The sequence below is a fragment of the Chaetodon auriga genome, chromosome 5, assembly GCF_051107435.1.
Source record: "Chaetodon auriga isolate fChaAug3 chromosome 5, fChaAug3.hap1, whole genome shotgun sequence".
Taxonomy (NCBI): domain Eukaryota; kingdom Metazoa; phylum Chordata; class Actinopteri; order Chaetodontiformes; family Chaetodontidae; genus Chaetodon; species Chaetodon auriga.
In genome coordinates, this window is record NC_135078.1 from 20,833,881 (window position 1) to 20,849,288 (window position 15,408).

Genomic DNA, 15,408 nt, shown 5'->3' on the forward strand with positions numbered 1-15,408 from the left:
TGGGTTATTTGACAGCAACTTTTATATTGGGTCAGCTGTTTTATTATATGACTGAATAAGCGGATCTATTTTGATTATACTGTTGATGTAATGACAAATTTGTGAACCCTGAATGGCACATGTGCTATAGTTGGACATGATTTATCTTGTGTCGCCCCTGCAGAGGATCTCTCAGACAACGAGGACGTCCTCCCAAAGGAAATCGCCAAGTGGAACTCCAACGACCTCATGGACAAGATTGAAGCCGTAGACGCAGAGGAAACTCCCGGTACGATGAAGACCGTGAGCACTTCATCCTGCACGCTCCCACTGCTTCATTACTTGATGTTAAGAATGTGTGTGTGTGTTTGCAGGGGAGCTGTTCAAGGAAATGACTGTGGATTACGAAAGAGCAGCCAGTGAGGAAAGACTAGATGAGGTACGTGTGTCTAACAGTGAGTGTGTAACGACGAAACACAACCTGAACCAGCCTTCTCTGATGCAGAACATGTCTGAAATGAATCTGTGGAAGATGCCCATCAGGACCCAAAAAGCTTCTGTTAAACTTGATCTCATTTGAATAAACACACTCAGGTTTTGCAGTTTGGAAGATAAGAGGGGGGATGCTTGTCCCTGAGCCTCTCTGTCCTCTTGTGTTCAGATGCGTGGCTCTGTTAGCAGCCAAGCCGATAGCTCTCCCATTCCCACCATCACGGTAACAAGGCACCAGTCAGTAAGTAAACATGTGGCCCTAGTGCAATGTGGGCTACAGTAGCTCTACAGAGACCCTCAATCCCCCTGAACAAACCCAGTACTGACTGCCCCTGCCCTTTCTTCCTGCTGTTGCCCAAACCCAAATCCATGTGTACACCTCAACCTCACCACCTTGTGTTCAACTCCCGTGTACTTGCAGCTGTGGTGTTGAGTGGACATGTAGTGCTTTTTTGAAAATGTTGTGTATCGGACTCAAAGACTAAACTGCACATGATGTTGTTCTTTTTAATGTGACTTGTCCTCAGGAAGCATTGTCAATGTTTTGCTGTCGGTTGAACAGTTGTTCAGGTGGAGTGTAGGTTGCCGTTGTCCTGTTTCCCCTCATGGTTCTCCACCCGTCTCTGGTTGTGAAAAGAAGTTTGTGCATACATTTTGTTGTGTGGTCCATGCTTGAAGAGACGGACACAAATGTGACTTAAATTTGATGCATTATCTGTTTTTCCCCACTCAGTAAGCATGTTGGTTGTCATGCTGATAAAACCGATGTTTTCATAAGTAAAATTCAAATTTATTGAACACGCTCCAAGAGCTGTTCCTCATCGTCCCCATCCATCGCCCTTTTTCTAATGTGCTGTTTTCAGGAGAGCTCGTCCCAGCAGTGTCTGCAGCCCTCCAAGATCCACGTGCTGATCTTGGTTCTGCACGGAGGGAACATCCTGGACACAGGCGGAGGGGACCAGAACAGCAAGCAGGCCGACGTCAACACGATTAGCGCGGCTTTTGACACAGTCATGCGTGTTCATTACCCTGCTGCGCTGGGGCGCATCGCCATTCGCTTGGTGCCCTGCCCTGCCATCTGTGCTGAGGCCTTCTCCCTGGTGTCCAAGTAAGAGGACACACATGCACACACTTTTCTGCACGCTGCAAGCATTGTGGGTAATGATTGAAGCTTTCTGTTTGTTGACTGTGATTGCTGTTTGCTTTTGATGGAAAAAGTCCAGGTGCAGCTCGTGACCGTCGCCCCCTCTTCTTGTGTTTATTTCTCACTCCTCTGTGGACTGTATTGATGTTTAAAATATGTTCATAATTTAATTTTGTTCATTTGCTTCTTTTGCGCAGCCTGAGCCCATACAGCTACGATGAGGGTTGTCTGTCGAGCAGCCAGGACCACATTCCCCTGGCAGCCCTCCCCCTTCTGGCCACCTCTGCTCCACAGTACCAGGAGGCCATGGCCACCGTCATCGTCAGAGCCAACCAGGTGTACGCAGACTTCATAAAGTCTCTGGACGCAGCCTTCTCTGGCCAGGTCAGTTCCTGTCCTGTGAGGCTGTCACTACTGTTGAATTGTCGGATACCAACAGTTTTGAGTTGTTGTTATTCAGAAAGATACATGTACATAATCACAGTATCTCAGCTATTCCTAATCTTTGATTGATTCTTCACATCATGGTATGCCCCCATACATCAATACATGCCAACATGATTCTGATTTTTTTCTTGTTTTTACATTATTTTTACTTCTTGGAAAACAGCTTTATTATTTTCACTTTGTTTGTGGCACTGGGTTTGCATGAGTTGTAGAGAGTTTGAAGTAAACCTGAACCCTGAGGCATGTGCGTCAGAAATACGATAATGATTACGTCTGACCCTCTCCAGGTATGCCTCATTGGAGACTGTGTGGGAGGAATCCTGGGATTTGATGCACTGTGCAGTAGCAATCAGACAGTTAATGAAAGCCAGAACAGCAGCCGCAGGGGCAGTGTTGTCAGTGTACAGGTAAGAGACAAAACATCCATAGTAATTAATACATATGTGAAAAATATGTTTTAACTCATCATAAAATAACCTTTAAATGGTATACTATTTCTTTTACCTCTGACACTGACATTGTTCTGACAACTGCATCAAACATATGATTATGTTAGAAATTCAATAAGACTCCTTCTGGTTCCTTCAATAAGTTCCTTCTGAAAATATGGTCACCAACTATTCCACAAATGTCCCCAAATCAACCCCCCAGGACCAGGACCTCCTCTCTCCTGGCATCATAGTCAACAGTGGGCACGGGTCGGCCTCTCCGACCCTGGAGGGCAGCCGCCACCTCAGCCGCAGCAACATCGACATCCCTCGCGCCGGTGCAGGTGACGACACCAAGAGACAGCTGCCACGCAAGAGAAGTGACTCCTCCACCTACGAGCTGGACACAATAAAGCAACACCAGGCCTTCCTGTCCAGGTGTGCTGAGTGTGGGATGACAGAAATCCTTACCTGGGAGATAAATTAAGCCAGTCCTTGCTTTGTGTATTTTTAGTTCTACACGAGGAATTGACTTTGTGCTGTCCTTCCAGCTTGCACTCCAGTGTCTTGCGGAATGACGCAGCCTCGCGCAGGTCGAGCAGCAGCACTATGCTGGATGGAGGCTCCCTGGGGAAGTTTGACTTTGAGGTGTCCGACTTTTTCCTGTTTGGCTCCCCACTGGGCCTAGTACTCGCCCTGAGAAAGACTGTCATTCCTATGCTGGATGGTAAGCCAATTTGGACTGCAGTGCTCGTTATAACATAATCAATGATAGCAAACATTGTGTATGTGGCATAAATCATATTATGCAAAAGTAAAGAAATTATTTTTTCTGTCTGCAAAAGTGCAAAAAGTTTACTTGAGGTGGAGATGCTCTAATTAGTAAAGAGGGGACACCTACAAAGCTCTTTTTCAACATAAAAATATTACTTGTGTGTCTGATTCTCAGTACCAAGATTATAAAGCTCACATGTTTTTAAAGATAAGACATCTAAAAAAAAAAAAGTTAGACATGAAAGGGATCCAGAGATCTTTCTTCCCTTCTCCTCTCTCACGTCTTTGGTTCAATTTCTCCCCCTAGTGGCCCAGCTGCGGCCTGCCTGTCAGCAGGTCTATAACCTGTTCCATCCAGCCGATCCCTCGGCCTCTCGCCTGGAGCCTCTGCTGGAGAGGAAATTTCACCTCCTGCCTCCCTTCAACGTGCCCCGTTACCAGCGCTTTCCCCTGGGAGATGGAAACTCTGCCCTACTGGGTGAGCGCACTGCACCAACGATGTATAAAAGCCTCATTTATATGAATTCAGTGAATATCCCCTCATGAATTACAGTTTAGAGTAATGAATGTAGTTCTGACTTGGATTCACATGCACAGGCACAAATGTAAAATTCCCTGTAATAAACATCCGCTGACACTACAGACACTGATCGTAACCTGCTGTCCGGCTTCCTAAGAATGCATGCCATAGACAACACATGCCTTAAATACATCACAGCACCACACTATGAGTTCCTTTATGTACTGAGTAAACATTGTCTTAAAGAAAAATGAAACATTTTTCTACTGTTTGTGCTTCAACGTCTTTTGTGAAGCATTTGATTCATCTAAATGTGGTCATAGTCCTGCTGGTGGTTTCTGTTTGGACTGATCATTATAGTGGAGTAACCCTTAGAGCCTCAACCTCCCCTTTCTATACAAATATCTGTCTATGATTCCCCCTGCCAAAAAATGGACAAAGAAGTTAATGAAATAAGTAATGAGCAAAGGATTTAAAGGCATTCCTTACACCAGTGAACCAGGAGCCAGGGCTCATTAACACGCGACATGAGGGTTATTGAGATGTACAAGCATAAAGATATTTCTTGAGGACTTCAGATTCGGGTTTTGTTGTTTCAAAGTGAAAAAAATCATAGCTTGTGTAACAATTTTTTGAAGTTTTTATTATGTATAAATCAAATTCAGTGTCATTTTTAAGATGAGAAAGTGAGAAGGATTTTAGAAAATGCAGATTCCAGAGCATTAACAGTCTGAGATTAGTTTTTATGATGATATGTATCTGACGAGCAGTCGAGATTCAAAAGAAGTGGGCTTGACTAAGGGCTTGACTCTGCTTTCTTGTCTCATGTTCAGTTGTTCTTGCTTCATATGTTTTTGTGTCTTCCTTGTCTTCTTTCTTTCTTCCTCTCTCGGCCTCCTGTCCCCATATCTGCGTACATGGCTCTCTACCTCCAAACCCTCCCCTGACCTCTTCCCCTTCTGCTCCCCCCACCCCACCTCACCTCCTTCTGTAGTGGAGACAGTCCAGAGCAACGCTCAGCTGCTACTTGACAGCGGGCCTCCCCTGTCCTTTCGCTGTCAGGAGACCATCAGTGAGACCTGCATCCCTGTGCCTGTGCTAAACTGGCAGGAGGGCTCCCTCAAAGCCACACCCGCCACTATGGAGTGTGTGTAGCCTTTCCCACCTGTCCTCACCCCCATTCACTGCGTTTCTTCTGTCTGTTCGTTCCGTCCTTATTGCTGTCACGCCCAAGATGCTCAGATTTATACCAACCATGTGTCCTTTCTGAGTATTCCCATCGCTGTAAGAGTCGAGAGCTGTAGTCATGTTTCTGATCAATCCAAAGATACACTGACAGACCAGGATATATGCTGCTTATGTACCTAACCTCGTAGCACCTGCTCTTGTATCTCAACGACTTCCCATAAACAGTCTAATTTCCTGGTTGAATTCTTGGTCTTCTTAACAATTTCTGGTTAGAAATAAAACAAAATAATCACAATGTGCCATGGAAATACTTTGGGAAATCTGACAGCATCTCATGTGCTGTTACATTTTGTCACTGCCATCACATGTTCATGTCACCTTCCACGTGTGGAGGACACAAGCATTTGTGTTTGTGCTGTGGTTGTCAAACTGGGTTTTATTGTGCCTGCATCTTCTCCATAATATCAGATTATTGTTGTCGACTGAGGGTTTTTCTGCTAATTTCGAAGGAGTTTTGATGTGAAGATTGTGCTGCTTGTGTTGTGTTTGCATCGTGTGCTGTACGTGGGGCTCCCTATGTTCCTCCTCGTGATAATGGTCAGAGGTCATCTGATTTTATAAAATCTCCGCCACTATTTCACTATGTCTCCAAAGACGAAGGATTTGAACGTGATATTACTTCGCTACTGGATAAAAATCACCGTCAGAAGCGATACTAACACGTGGGTGTGACTGTAACAGATGTGGACGTTTGTGATTTTACGCTCACTCAGTGTTTTATGTACTCATGCGCCCGTGTTTCCACTCGGTTGGTTACAGAAATCTGACCTTGGCCGCCATGTGGCCGCCTTTTGGTTTCACATGTCCTCTGAAACCATGGTGCCTGCTGTCACATTTCTCTCCCGCCACCCTAACCCACGCCCCCCCCCCCCCCCCCATCTCTGTGAGTTCCCCTTACCTGTGTCTCTGTCTAATGGGATCTCCTTGTTTCGGCTCAATAGCGGATGTTGTTCAGTCTCATGGTGGTGTCTTCATGGACAGTTCGTACCCCTCATCCCCCGTAACGGGCCCCCTCTCCCGGGGCCAGCGGAGGGCCAGTGAGGTCAGCATTGCCAGCCAGGTCTCAGGAATGGCAGACAGTTACACTGCCACCAACATAGCCAACAGTAAGTGTTCTCAATACCAACAAGCCTCTCTCTCTCTTCCTTCCACTCACACAAACACTGATCCAGTCATTCTCCCTCTTTCTCTTTCTTTCTGTCTAACTTTTCTCCGTATTTCTCTCTTGTTTCTTTCTCCTCCTTCATCTGCTCTCTCTCTCTCTTTGTCTCTCTCTCTCTCAACCCCGTTACTCTGACTCTACACACACCCTGCACTCCAGCTGGAGCAGTCTAGTCAGGCAGATGTATACCCCGCTCCTTTTTCTACTTCTGCTTAGCCAGATGGAGCACCTGCATTATAACCAGGCTGTCACGCAGAGTGTTTTCTCCATCTCTTGTTAAAATTCAAAGCCCCAGTATCAGCAAGCAGAGTTCTGAAGAACAGCAAGTTTAGCGCCACTCTTCACTGTCTGTCTTACTCTTATCCACTGTCTAAATGTAAATGCAATGAACGAGTGCTGCATTTATCTAATGTTGCAATGCATGGTCTCCCCCCTTCAGCCATTCCTGCATTGTCCACTCCCCAGTGCAATGTTTGCCAAGACGACCAGTATTCTGTTGTTGTGTTTTATGTGAGATTGTCCTTCAAAGTCTCCCCCCCTCCCTCTCTATATCACTTTTGTTCCCAGAGCATTTATTTGTGCCTCACATTATTGTGCTGCACACTGCTGTTTTAGCGTCGACAGTGCAACCCTGGAGATGCACGTGAACTAATTTTGACACCAGAGCATCAGCAGCATCACCCAGCCTTAACTGCACTAACAATTGTGTTTCAGCTTTGACATTCACAGCCTTCTGACACCGGACGCATCCCAACGTGACTCTCCAGACTGTTTGAACTGTCATAAACTGCCACATACCAAAATGCATCCATTTATGATTTCTGTCTCTTTGTTTTCTCCCCATAGCCAAATCATGCCAAATTAACCAATCCAAAAAGTTCAGCCTTTTGTCCCAACTCGCCCTATCGTCACAAAACAAGTTCTTCCTGAAAAGCCCTCCTAAGTCCCATATGAAAGCAGAGGCTGACCAGGCCCCAGGATCTCCCGATGCAGATCTAGCGGCAGAGCTGGACAGTGAGGCAGAGACTAGTGAAGGTCTAAGTCCCTCTGGTCAGTACGAGAACTGCCTGTCAGCCGGGCTGGACTGTGCTATATCTGATCTGGTCTCACTGGACTCCCAGGCTGAAGTGGAGCAAGGTATTTTTCTAAGGGAGGGGACTTCTGAAATCAGCGTGAGGCTACAGTTCTTCTCTGTGCGCTCTTCTATCCTGTGCCCAAATCCAAAAACTCCATGCTGCTCTTTCCTTCCCTTTACTTGTATGCAGTTGATGTATAAGGATTCAAGGCAGCTGCTTTCACTGATGAGGAATAATGTGTAAATCCAGTTCTTGCTCCCTCTTTCAAAATCCATAATCTTGTTTGATGCCCATACTAACATTAACAACCATCTTCAATTGCTCGTACAACCCCGATTCTAAAAAAGTTGGGACGCTGAGTAACACGTAAATAAAAACAGATGCAATCATTTCCAAATCTACTGTGTTTCTGAGCCCATGCAGTAATATCTGTTATCCAATCATGTGTTCACAAAGTGGTGAATGACTGAGCCTTTCTAGGATGCCCCTTTCATACCCAATCATGATACTATCACCTGTCACCAATGAACCTGTTTACCTGTGGAGTTTTCCAAGCAGGTGTTTTTGGAGCATTCCACAACTTTCCCAGTCTTTAGCTGCTCCTGTCCCAACATGTTTGAAAGATGTTGCTGCATCAAATTCAGAATAAGCAGATATTTACAAAAATCAGTGAAGCTGATGAGCTCAAACTTCAGATCTATTGTCTTTGTGCTGTTTTCAGTTGAGAATATGCTAATTATCACATTCTGTTTTACTTGTTTTACACAGCGTCCCAGCTTTTCTGGAATCAGGGTTGTATAATGTATCAGCTCTAACAAACTTTTTCTTTCTTCTTGACTTGAATTTCAGCACTTGATTTTTCTCCTAATGACAATTATAAACTCCTGATTTCCTTCTTTTAGCTGAAGAACTGCTGGGATCGGTGATGATTAAGACTGAAATCGTCTCTTTGCTTTAGCGTCAGGGGTGTTGCACCTTTGCGTGGCATCACATATGTCAGGCCGATTCTTACAGTGTGAACTCATATATCTGCACCATATTCACTCCGTTCCCATCGCAGTTGCGGCACGTTGGTGGGGCACAAAGCGGCTGGACTTTGCCCTGTACTGCCCCGATGCTCTGACCGCTTTCCCCACTGTGGCTTTACCGCACCTCTTCCACGCATCGTACTGGGAGTCCACTGATGTTGTGTCTTTTCTCCTGAGGCAGGTGAGTCAACACTAAAATACCCGCCACTCTTTATGGCTTGTTAATATGTGACCAGCGGGCTGTTAGTCCTCGTTCAGAGATGCCGAGGATGAGTCATTGAAATGTCTCCTGTAGGTCATGAGGCATGAAAACTCGAGCATCCTGGAGCTCGATGGCAAAGAAGTCTCTGAATTCACCCCATCCAAACCTCGAGAGAAGTGGCTCCGCAAGAGGACTCATGTGAAGATCAGGGTAGGCATCAGGACCTAGAAGAGCTTTAAAAAGAAGTCAGTGTCAGGGGACTTTAGTGACTCACGCAATCTTGAATTCCTCCTTGTCCTTTCTCATTCATCAAATCAGCATTAGTAGCTTGTTTTTTGTTCAAAAGCCTGGACAAACACTGCATTGCAGCGTCTGATTTCCTTTCACTTGACAGAATGTGACAGCCAACCACCGTGTAAATGACGCAGTGTTCACAGAAGACTCCCAGCAGGTCGTGACGGGTCGCTTCATGTACGGCCCTCTGGACATGGTCACTTTGGCCGGGGAGAAGGTGATCTCTCTTTTGTCATCACAGCAGCACACATAGAATGCTGTCAGTTCGGCCTGTGTCATTTGTGCTTAAGGATTTGTAATCCTGCGCAGGTTGACCTCCACATCATGACCCAGCCTCCATCAGGGGAATGGGTGTACTTCAACACAGAAGTGACCAACAGCAGTGGGCGCGTGTCCTTTGTCATCCCAGACGACAAACGTCTGGGCATCGGAGTCTACCCGGTCAAAATGGTTGTCAGGTGAGATTACTTTGACCTTTTCCTCAGGCCATTTTCACCGCAGACATTTTGACTTTTAGTAGGAACAGCACAGGTGTTACTGATAACATTGACAATGGCTCTGTTCTATTCAAGAGTCCCAGGAAGCACAAAAACAGCTGACGCGAGTTCAGCCGTGTCTTTGTTTGTTACAAACTTTATTCAGATTTGAATATAAAACATGCTGTCTTTGCACCTTGGAACATCTTTGTTTTACATGTTGTCTAAGTAAATATTTTTGTAATGACATTCACATGTGGCCATCTTTAAAGATCGATTGTGGACCAGTATTTTAGTTTTCCCACATTAGATTCATTTCAGACAATCCTCTAATATATCTGATTTGGTAAATCTCATTATAATTCATTCATAATTCATGCATCAAAGTGGAGAGGCACCAAATCCTCGTACACCTTGTCCATGATTAAGTTTGTAAATTATTTAAAACCCATTAAATCTATAACAAATCAGAACAAAATAACATCTGAAATGATTAGGGCTATGTCTTGACGTCTATTGTTTTAAATGTGGCTGCTCTGGATGGCATTTTGATGGTGTTAATTATTTGTCAAATCATTTCAGAATTCATAACAAGTTGGCAGGATTACACGCATATAATATAATGCTAATGTTTTGTCTGCTTATCCTACGTGTAATTCTTTTCCCTGTCTGGATCTGGAGGTGTTGTTGCTTGTGCGAACACACTGGTGGTGTGAACTACAGTTAATAAGAAAAAGGTTGCAGACATTTTGAATTTTATTTACACATGAAAAAGCCCATCAAACCCTGAAGGCATGTCTTTATTTACCGAATAATTTTTTTTGTCCATGTTATCAGGAGGCTCGGTTTATATTTGGTTTTAGCTCACTTTGTAATTTTGTTCCAGTGTCCTCAGGAGGACTGACAAGAAAAAAATGTTTCTTGGTTTTTGGGTTTATCCATTTTCTTACTCTGTGTTCTTTTCATTCCGCAGAGGCGACCACACGTTTGCAGACAGCTACCTGACGGTTATTCCACGCGGCACAGAGTTCGTGGTATTCAGCATCGACGGGTCATTTGCTGCCAGTGTGTCAATCATGGGCAGTGATCCCAAAGTGCGTGCGGGAGCCGTGGACGTTGTCAGGTCTTCTTCTTCTCCTTTTTTCTTGGGTTTGACACAAGAGTCTTTTCCAGACCGAAGTGGCATTTTTATTTATGTCCTGTTTCCCCTCGTTGCAGGCACTGGCAGGATTTAGGCTATTTGATCATCTATGTGACAGGACGGCCTGACATGCAGAAGCAGCGGGTGGTCGCCTGGTTGTCTCAGCACAACTTCCCTCATGGCATTGTCTCCTTCTGCGACGGTCTGGTCCACGACCCACTCAGACACAAGGCCAACTTCCTGAAGTCCCTGACAGAGGTCAGACTGGGAGGAAGGGAGGATTGAGGGGGGTCTATTTACAGTTTGTCTGTAGTAGTTTGTCTGTGTAGTCTTGATCATAGTCTATATCTTTGGAGGTGAAAATAACACTGCTGACATGATGTTACTGTGAGTGAACTATGAACTCAATTGTTAAGAAAAATACACAGTACCAAACAGGGCCCTTGTTCGTTTGACTGATTCCAGGCTCACATGAAGATTTTCGCTGGCTACGGATCAACCAAAGACATCTCTGTCTACACCTCCATTGGTCTCCCTCCCTCCCAAATATACATCGTTGGTAGACCCTCAAAGAAAATGCAGCACCAGTGCCAGGTACCATTTGATAATTTTATGCAAAGCTTTTATGAATAAACAGACACTGACCTGGTTTAGCTTGATCTGAATGAAAAAATGTTCATTAACTGAACCAGAATAAAGTTAAAAATCTTGTCATGTCTCTGCTCTGGTTTCTGTACAGTTCATCACAGAGGGATATGCAGCTCATTTGTCCCAGCTGGAGTACAACCACCGCTCTCGACCAGCTAAGTCCAGCAGCGCACGCATGGTGCTACGTAAAGGCAGCTTCGGCTTGGGTGCAAACAGCGACTTCCTGAGGAAGAGGAACCACCTGCTGCGCACCATCTCCTCCCAGCCGGCTCCCAGCTCCCCAACAGGCAGCATCCACAACAGACCAGAACGCACTCAGAGCCAATCAGACGGCGAGCGGCTGGAATGCGCTCACATCCACAGCCAGGGAGCGACACAGCGCAGCATGAGCATCACAGCCAGCTGCTGGGGTCGCAGCAGCAGCACCAAGCTGGAACCAGGCATTTTCAGCCCCAAGTGAGATTAACGAGACAATGTGAGAGGACCTTTGGGAGAGTGACTCAAAACTACAGTGCAGAGGGAGAAACTCATGACAAAGATAAATGCAAAGAGTGTAAAACAGTTGGCTTGCACCAGATGGATAAATACCACAATGAAAACAACAGGTGCTACAAACCACTCTTTATAAAACTAATGCCAGTCACACCCAGCGCCAATATTTATGGACTGTGGCTATGGCTGTATTTATTATAAAACACACAAAAATCAACAGGCATTTCAGCATCTTTCTGGAACAGGGACGTGTACACAAGTAGACATAGAAATCCAGACTGTTTCTAATGTTTAGTAAATATTTATCAATCTTGAATACATGGTCTGTTTTTCCTCCTACAACAGGCTTTTAGATCGGAGATGGTTCCACGTACAAGCGCCCCCATGCACCAACACAGAGTGGTTACAGACAGCCTGTATCAGGTCCAAGTGCTGATACTGCACTGTAACTGACTACTGTGGCCACTTGTAAGCACAACAATTACTGTAGAGATCAACTTTGTGCATAATAGTTTTAAAGCTATGTCCTTTTTATGTGATAATCAGACATGTTCACGTCTGGGAGCAGAGCGGAGAATCAGGTAAAACTGGATTGAATGTGTTTCTTTTCTCGGTGTGACCAAACAGATAAACACACAGTCGTTCAGCCAAAATTGATCTTTTTGAATTGAATTTTTTTTTTTTTAGGAAAAGCTTCATCGTTCATGAGCATTAAAAAACAATGTTTGTGGGTGTCCTGTAAGCCAAAGTGAAATGATGTGTTCAAGAGCTACTTCTACTGCGCCGCATATACTTCTAGCATTTGCAGATAACAATGACCACATATTGTTTCACCAAACCATACAGTCCAGTTTTGCTTGTTTTCTAGTCGTCCTTCCGACCAAAGAACCATCCAAATATCGCGTGAAGCAAACTGCGAAATTTCCCTTTATTTGAAATTATTGTTTTCGGCATGTTTTGCCTTTGTAGAGACACAGGGAAGAGGCGGGTGGGAAACGGGGGAGAGAGAGGGGTATGACGTGCAACAAAGGTCACTGGCTGGGATTAAGCTGGTGACGGATGCGACCAGGCGGCAGGCGCTGTAACCATTCGGCTACCAAGGCGCTCCAAAATTACCCTTTAACTATGGTTGCAGCTGATACTGCTCCTGGGATTTTATGGTGTTTCACCACATGTCGCCGTAGTGTGCTGCTGTACCTTCCTGAATCAGTCGTGTGTGACTCAGCTATGGGGAAAAGTCCTGCTACTGTGTGGTTAATGTGCCAAAGTAAACAATGTAGAATGATATGCTGTACATGAAGAGAGAGGAAGAGATTAGGGTCCCCTGTGTGAAAATGGAATCGATTGTGTAAGTATCTATTTGAATGCCTTATCAAGGCTTGTACATAATTGTTATATTACAGTGCAGATCTGGTATCTGGTCCACTGAAGACCAGTTTCAAGTGTCTTCTTTACTCTGGGGGTAAACACCACCTCATTCAGGATACGCTTTATTGATTGATGATGACAATTATTGTTATTTAAGATTATAGATATTTTAAAAATGTATTGATTTTGTGAACAAAATGTGTTTTAAAACTGCTTTCATTGTGTTTTTTTTTTTTCTTCTTCTTCTTCAAACTTCAGTTGCAGCAGCCAAAACTCAAAGAGGTCTTTGCCTGGCACAGTATTGTATTTTTATTATTTTATCTTGCAGATCACCAGAATTGTATCTACAGAACTGCTATCTTGTGTCATATATTGTATGTTTGTTATTATCTATTTTGGGAATTTGGGATATGGCTTCTCTCTGGTTATCCCTAAGCTGTAAATGAGGCGTTGAATGTGCTCATAGATAATCCTCCTTAGGTTAAGGTCTCTTTTTCGCTGTTCTGCTGCGCCTTTAGAGGCAGAAAAATCTGCAAATTGTAAATTCTGTACAATATTCTGTCAGAAGTAGGAACTCAGAGCTAAGACTTACTTTATGCTGTTCATTATTTAATTTCTGAATTGGGTAAAAGTGTGTGATCGGTTCATTCAAATGATGTTTATTTGTCCCTCTAATAGGCCGTACAGAGCTGACTGCGATGGACCAATAGGGGCTAAAATGTAAGGGGAAGCGTGCAATATTGCTCAACCACACCACAAGATCAAACAGACTGTGTTGAGTGAATGTCACTGTGCATTGACAATCAGTTCAACGGGCACATATTCTTCTTCTTTCGGCTGCTCCCCGTTAGGGGTCGCCACAGCAGATCCGTTTCCATCTCGCTGGCAAACTGGGCCCCGCCCAACCCGGCTTGGAAATCAGATTTTTAATGACCCACATATTTGATTTGGCTTGGGTTTGTTATGCCGGATGCCCTTCCTGACGCAACCCGCCCTATTTATCCAGGCTTGGGACCGGCAATTAGGAGTGCACTGGCTTGTGCATCCCCAGTGGCTGGGGAGCAAAAACAGGCTCGTATTCTACAGATGGCAAATTGCAGAGGGAATCTGAACACAACTTAGCACTCAACAACCCGTTGAGACCATGAAAAGAGTCGAGCTTTGGCACGACAAAGTGCCCCTGACCTGATCGTGTATGAGATGTCACAGTGGCTTTTCTCCTGTTGACAGACATGTTCAGTCTTAACTTTGTTTTTGTTGACGTTTCCATTCCAGCACATGAAGGTCCAGATGAAGTCACTTACATTTAAACACTCAGTTGCCAGTTTATGAAGTCCACCTATCCTGCAACAAGTTCAGCCTTCATGAAGGTTATGATGTTCACTTTTTGTTTAAACTGTCGGAAACTTCACGATCACTCTGGAGGCTGTAGTTTGTGATGCTGTTGAATTGTGTTGTTACACTGAGGTGTTTCTAATTTTTTGTCCACCCGTTTTACATCAGTGTGGGTAGACTTAATTCTAGGTCACTGAGAGTGCGTCTCTAGGTTACCTCTAACTTTATTAATCAGGACTGTTTTCTAGCTACGTGGTGAAGAATGGTGTCATTGCACACTGCACTACTGTCCCTCTGCATTTTGACCATTTCAGAGATTTGGCTTGAAGCCACACACAGATATATATATATACAACTACTTTGAAAGCTGCTGATTAAAGAATGGCTGTTTGCACATTGGTAGTAATTAGAAAAAAAAAAGGTCAGGCAATGCTGAAAAACATGTACTTATCTGAAGTTGGCGACTACTCGACCATGTTCCCTTCCTTGGAGATCTGAATTACTTGGATATTAAAATCCAGAGAATGTAAAGATGAAGCGGTGATCTGTTGCGTTTGGATTCCTCTGGGCAGACAGTTGCTTTGACTCTGCTACTGACGCACGCATTTCCAGAGGCCTTATGTTTCTCTTTTCTGCCTTACATCAACCGTTGTGTTGCGAGGCCTCGACTGAGCGCTGCTCACACCAGAATTGACTTCATGGAAAAGGACAGACTGTTCATGTCGACTACAATAGGAAAAGGCCATATTTTCTTAAAAAGGCTTTGGCTCGTTTTCCCTTTGAAGGAAATATACAAAGTAGAAATTTACTTGACATTTCACCAACAGTAGGCAGTCCATCCCTATCTCAAGCCTTGTTCCCCGAGTTAATGCCGTGCCACAACTGTTATGTCAACAGTTAGCATTCACAGGCTGTATATATCTATACACCACATACCTTGGTAAATATTTTCATTGTACAGAGTGTGTATCTTGTAGGTTTTGGATAACTTCATTTTATCCATTCCCTTGTGTTTTTATGTACAGTGTATAAAGAACATATAAAGAACAACTCAGTAATTTGGGCCTTTTTTCCACACTCAGAACAGTAACACTGCCATAAAGAATAATATGGTTCAGCGGGATGAGCAGGATCATTTTCTCGGAGAAGACAGA

At 44.4% G+C, this 15,408-nt stretch overlaps 1 protein-coding gene across 3 annotated transcripts in view; it reads left to right on the top strand.

The window, feature by feature from the left end:
- LOC143321167 (membrane-associated phosphatidylinositol transfer protein 2-like) overlaps nt 1–15,304 on the top strand; it is a 42,744-nt gene extending 27,440 nt beyond the window's left edge. The window contains exons 8-27 of one of the 3 annotated variants that reach the window (XM_076731334.1): nt 164–268; nt 354–418; nt 641–712; nt 1,335–1,579; nt 1,813–1,999; nt 2,350–2,469; nt 2,714–2,928; nt 3,042–3,217; nt 3,572–3,742; nt 4,779–4,931; nt 5,974–6,138; nt 7,041–7,331; nt 8,331–8,479; nt 8,594–8,710; nt 8,895–9,011; nt 9,104–9,252; nt 10,244–10,393; nt 10,489–10,669; nt 10,877–11,005; nt 11,151–15,304. In XM_076731334.1, coding sequence (XP_076587449.1) covers nt 164–268; nt 354–418; nt 641–712; nt 1,335–1,579; nt 1,813–1,999; nt 2,350–2,469; nt 2,714–2,928; nt 3,042–3,217; nt 3,572–3,742; nt 4,779–4,931; nt 5,974–6,138; nt 7,041–7,331; nt 8,331–8,479; nt 8,594–8,710; nt 8,895–9,011; nt 9,104–9,252; nt 10,244–10,393; nt 10,489–10,669; nt 10,877–11,005; nt 11,151–11,519 — 3,326 coding nt within the window. In that variant the 3' untranslated portion in view covers nt 11,520–15,304. Of the gene's footprint in view, nt 1–163; nt 269–353; nt 419–640; nt 713–1,334; nt 1,580–1,812; nt 2,000–2,333; nt 2,470–2,713; nt 2,929–3,041; nt 3,218–3,571; nt 3,743–4,778; nt 4,932–5,973; nt 6,139–7,040; nt 7,332–8,330; nt 8,480–8,593; nt 8,711–8,894; nt 9,012–9,103; nt 9,253–10,243; nt 10,394–10,488; nt 10,670–10,876; nt 11,006–11,150 lie in introns of all 3 variants that reach the window. The other 2 variants (XM_076731335.1, XM_076731336.1) reach the window with 2 other exon arrangements.
- The last annotated feature ends 104 nt before the right edge of the window (nt 15,305–15,408 follow it).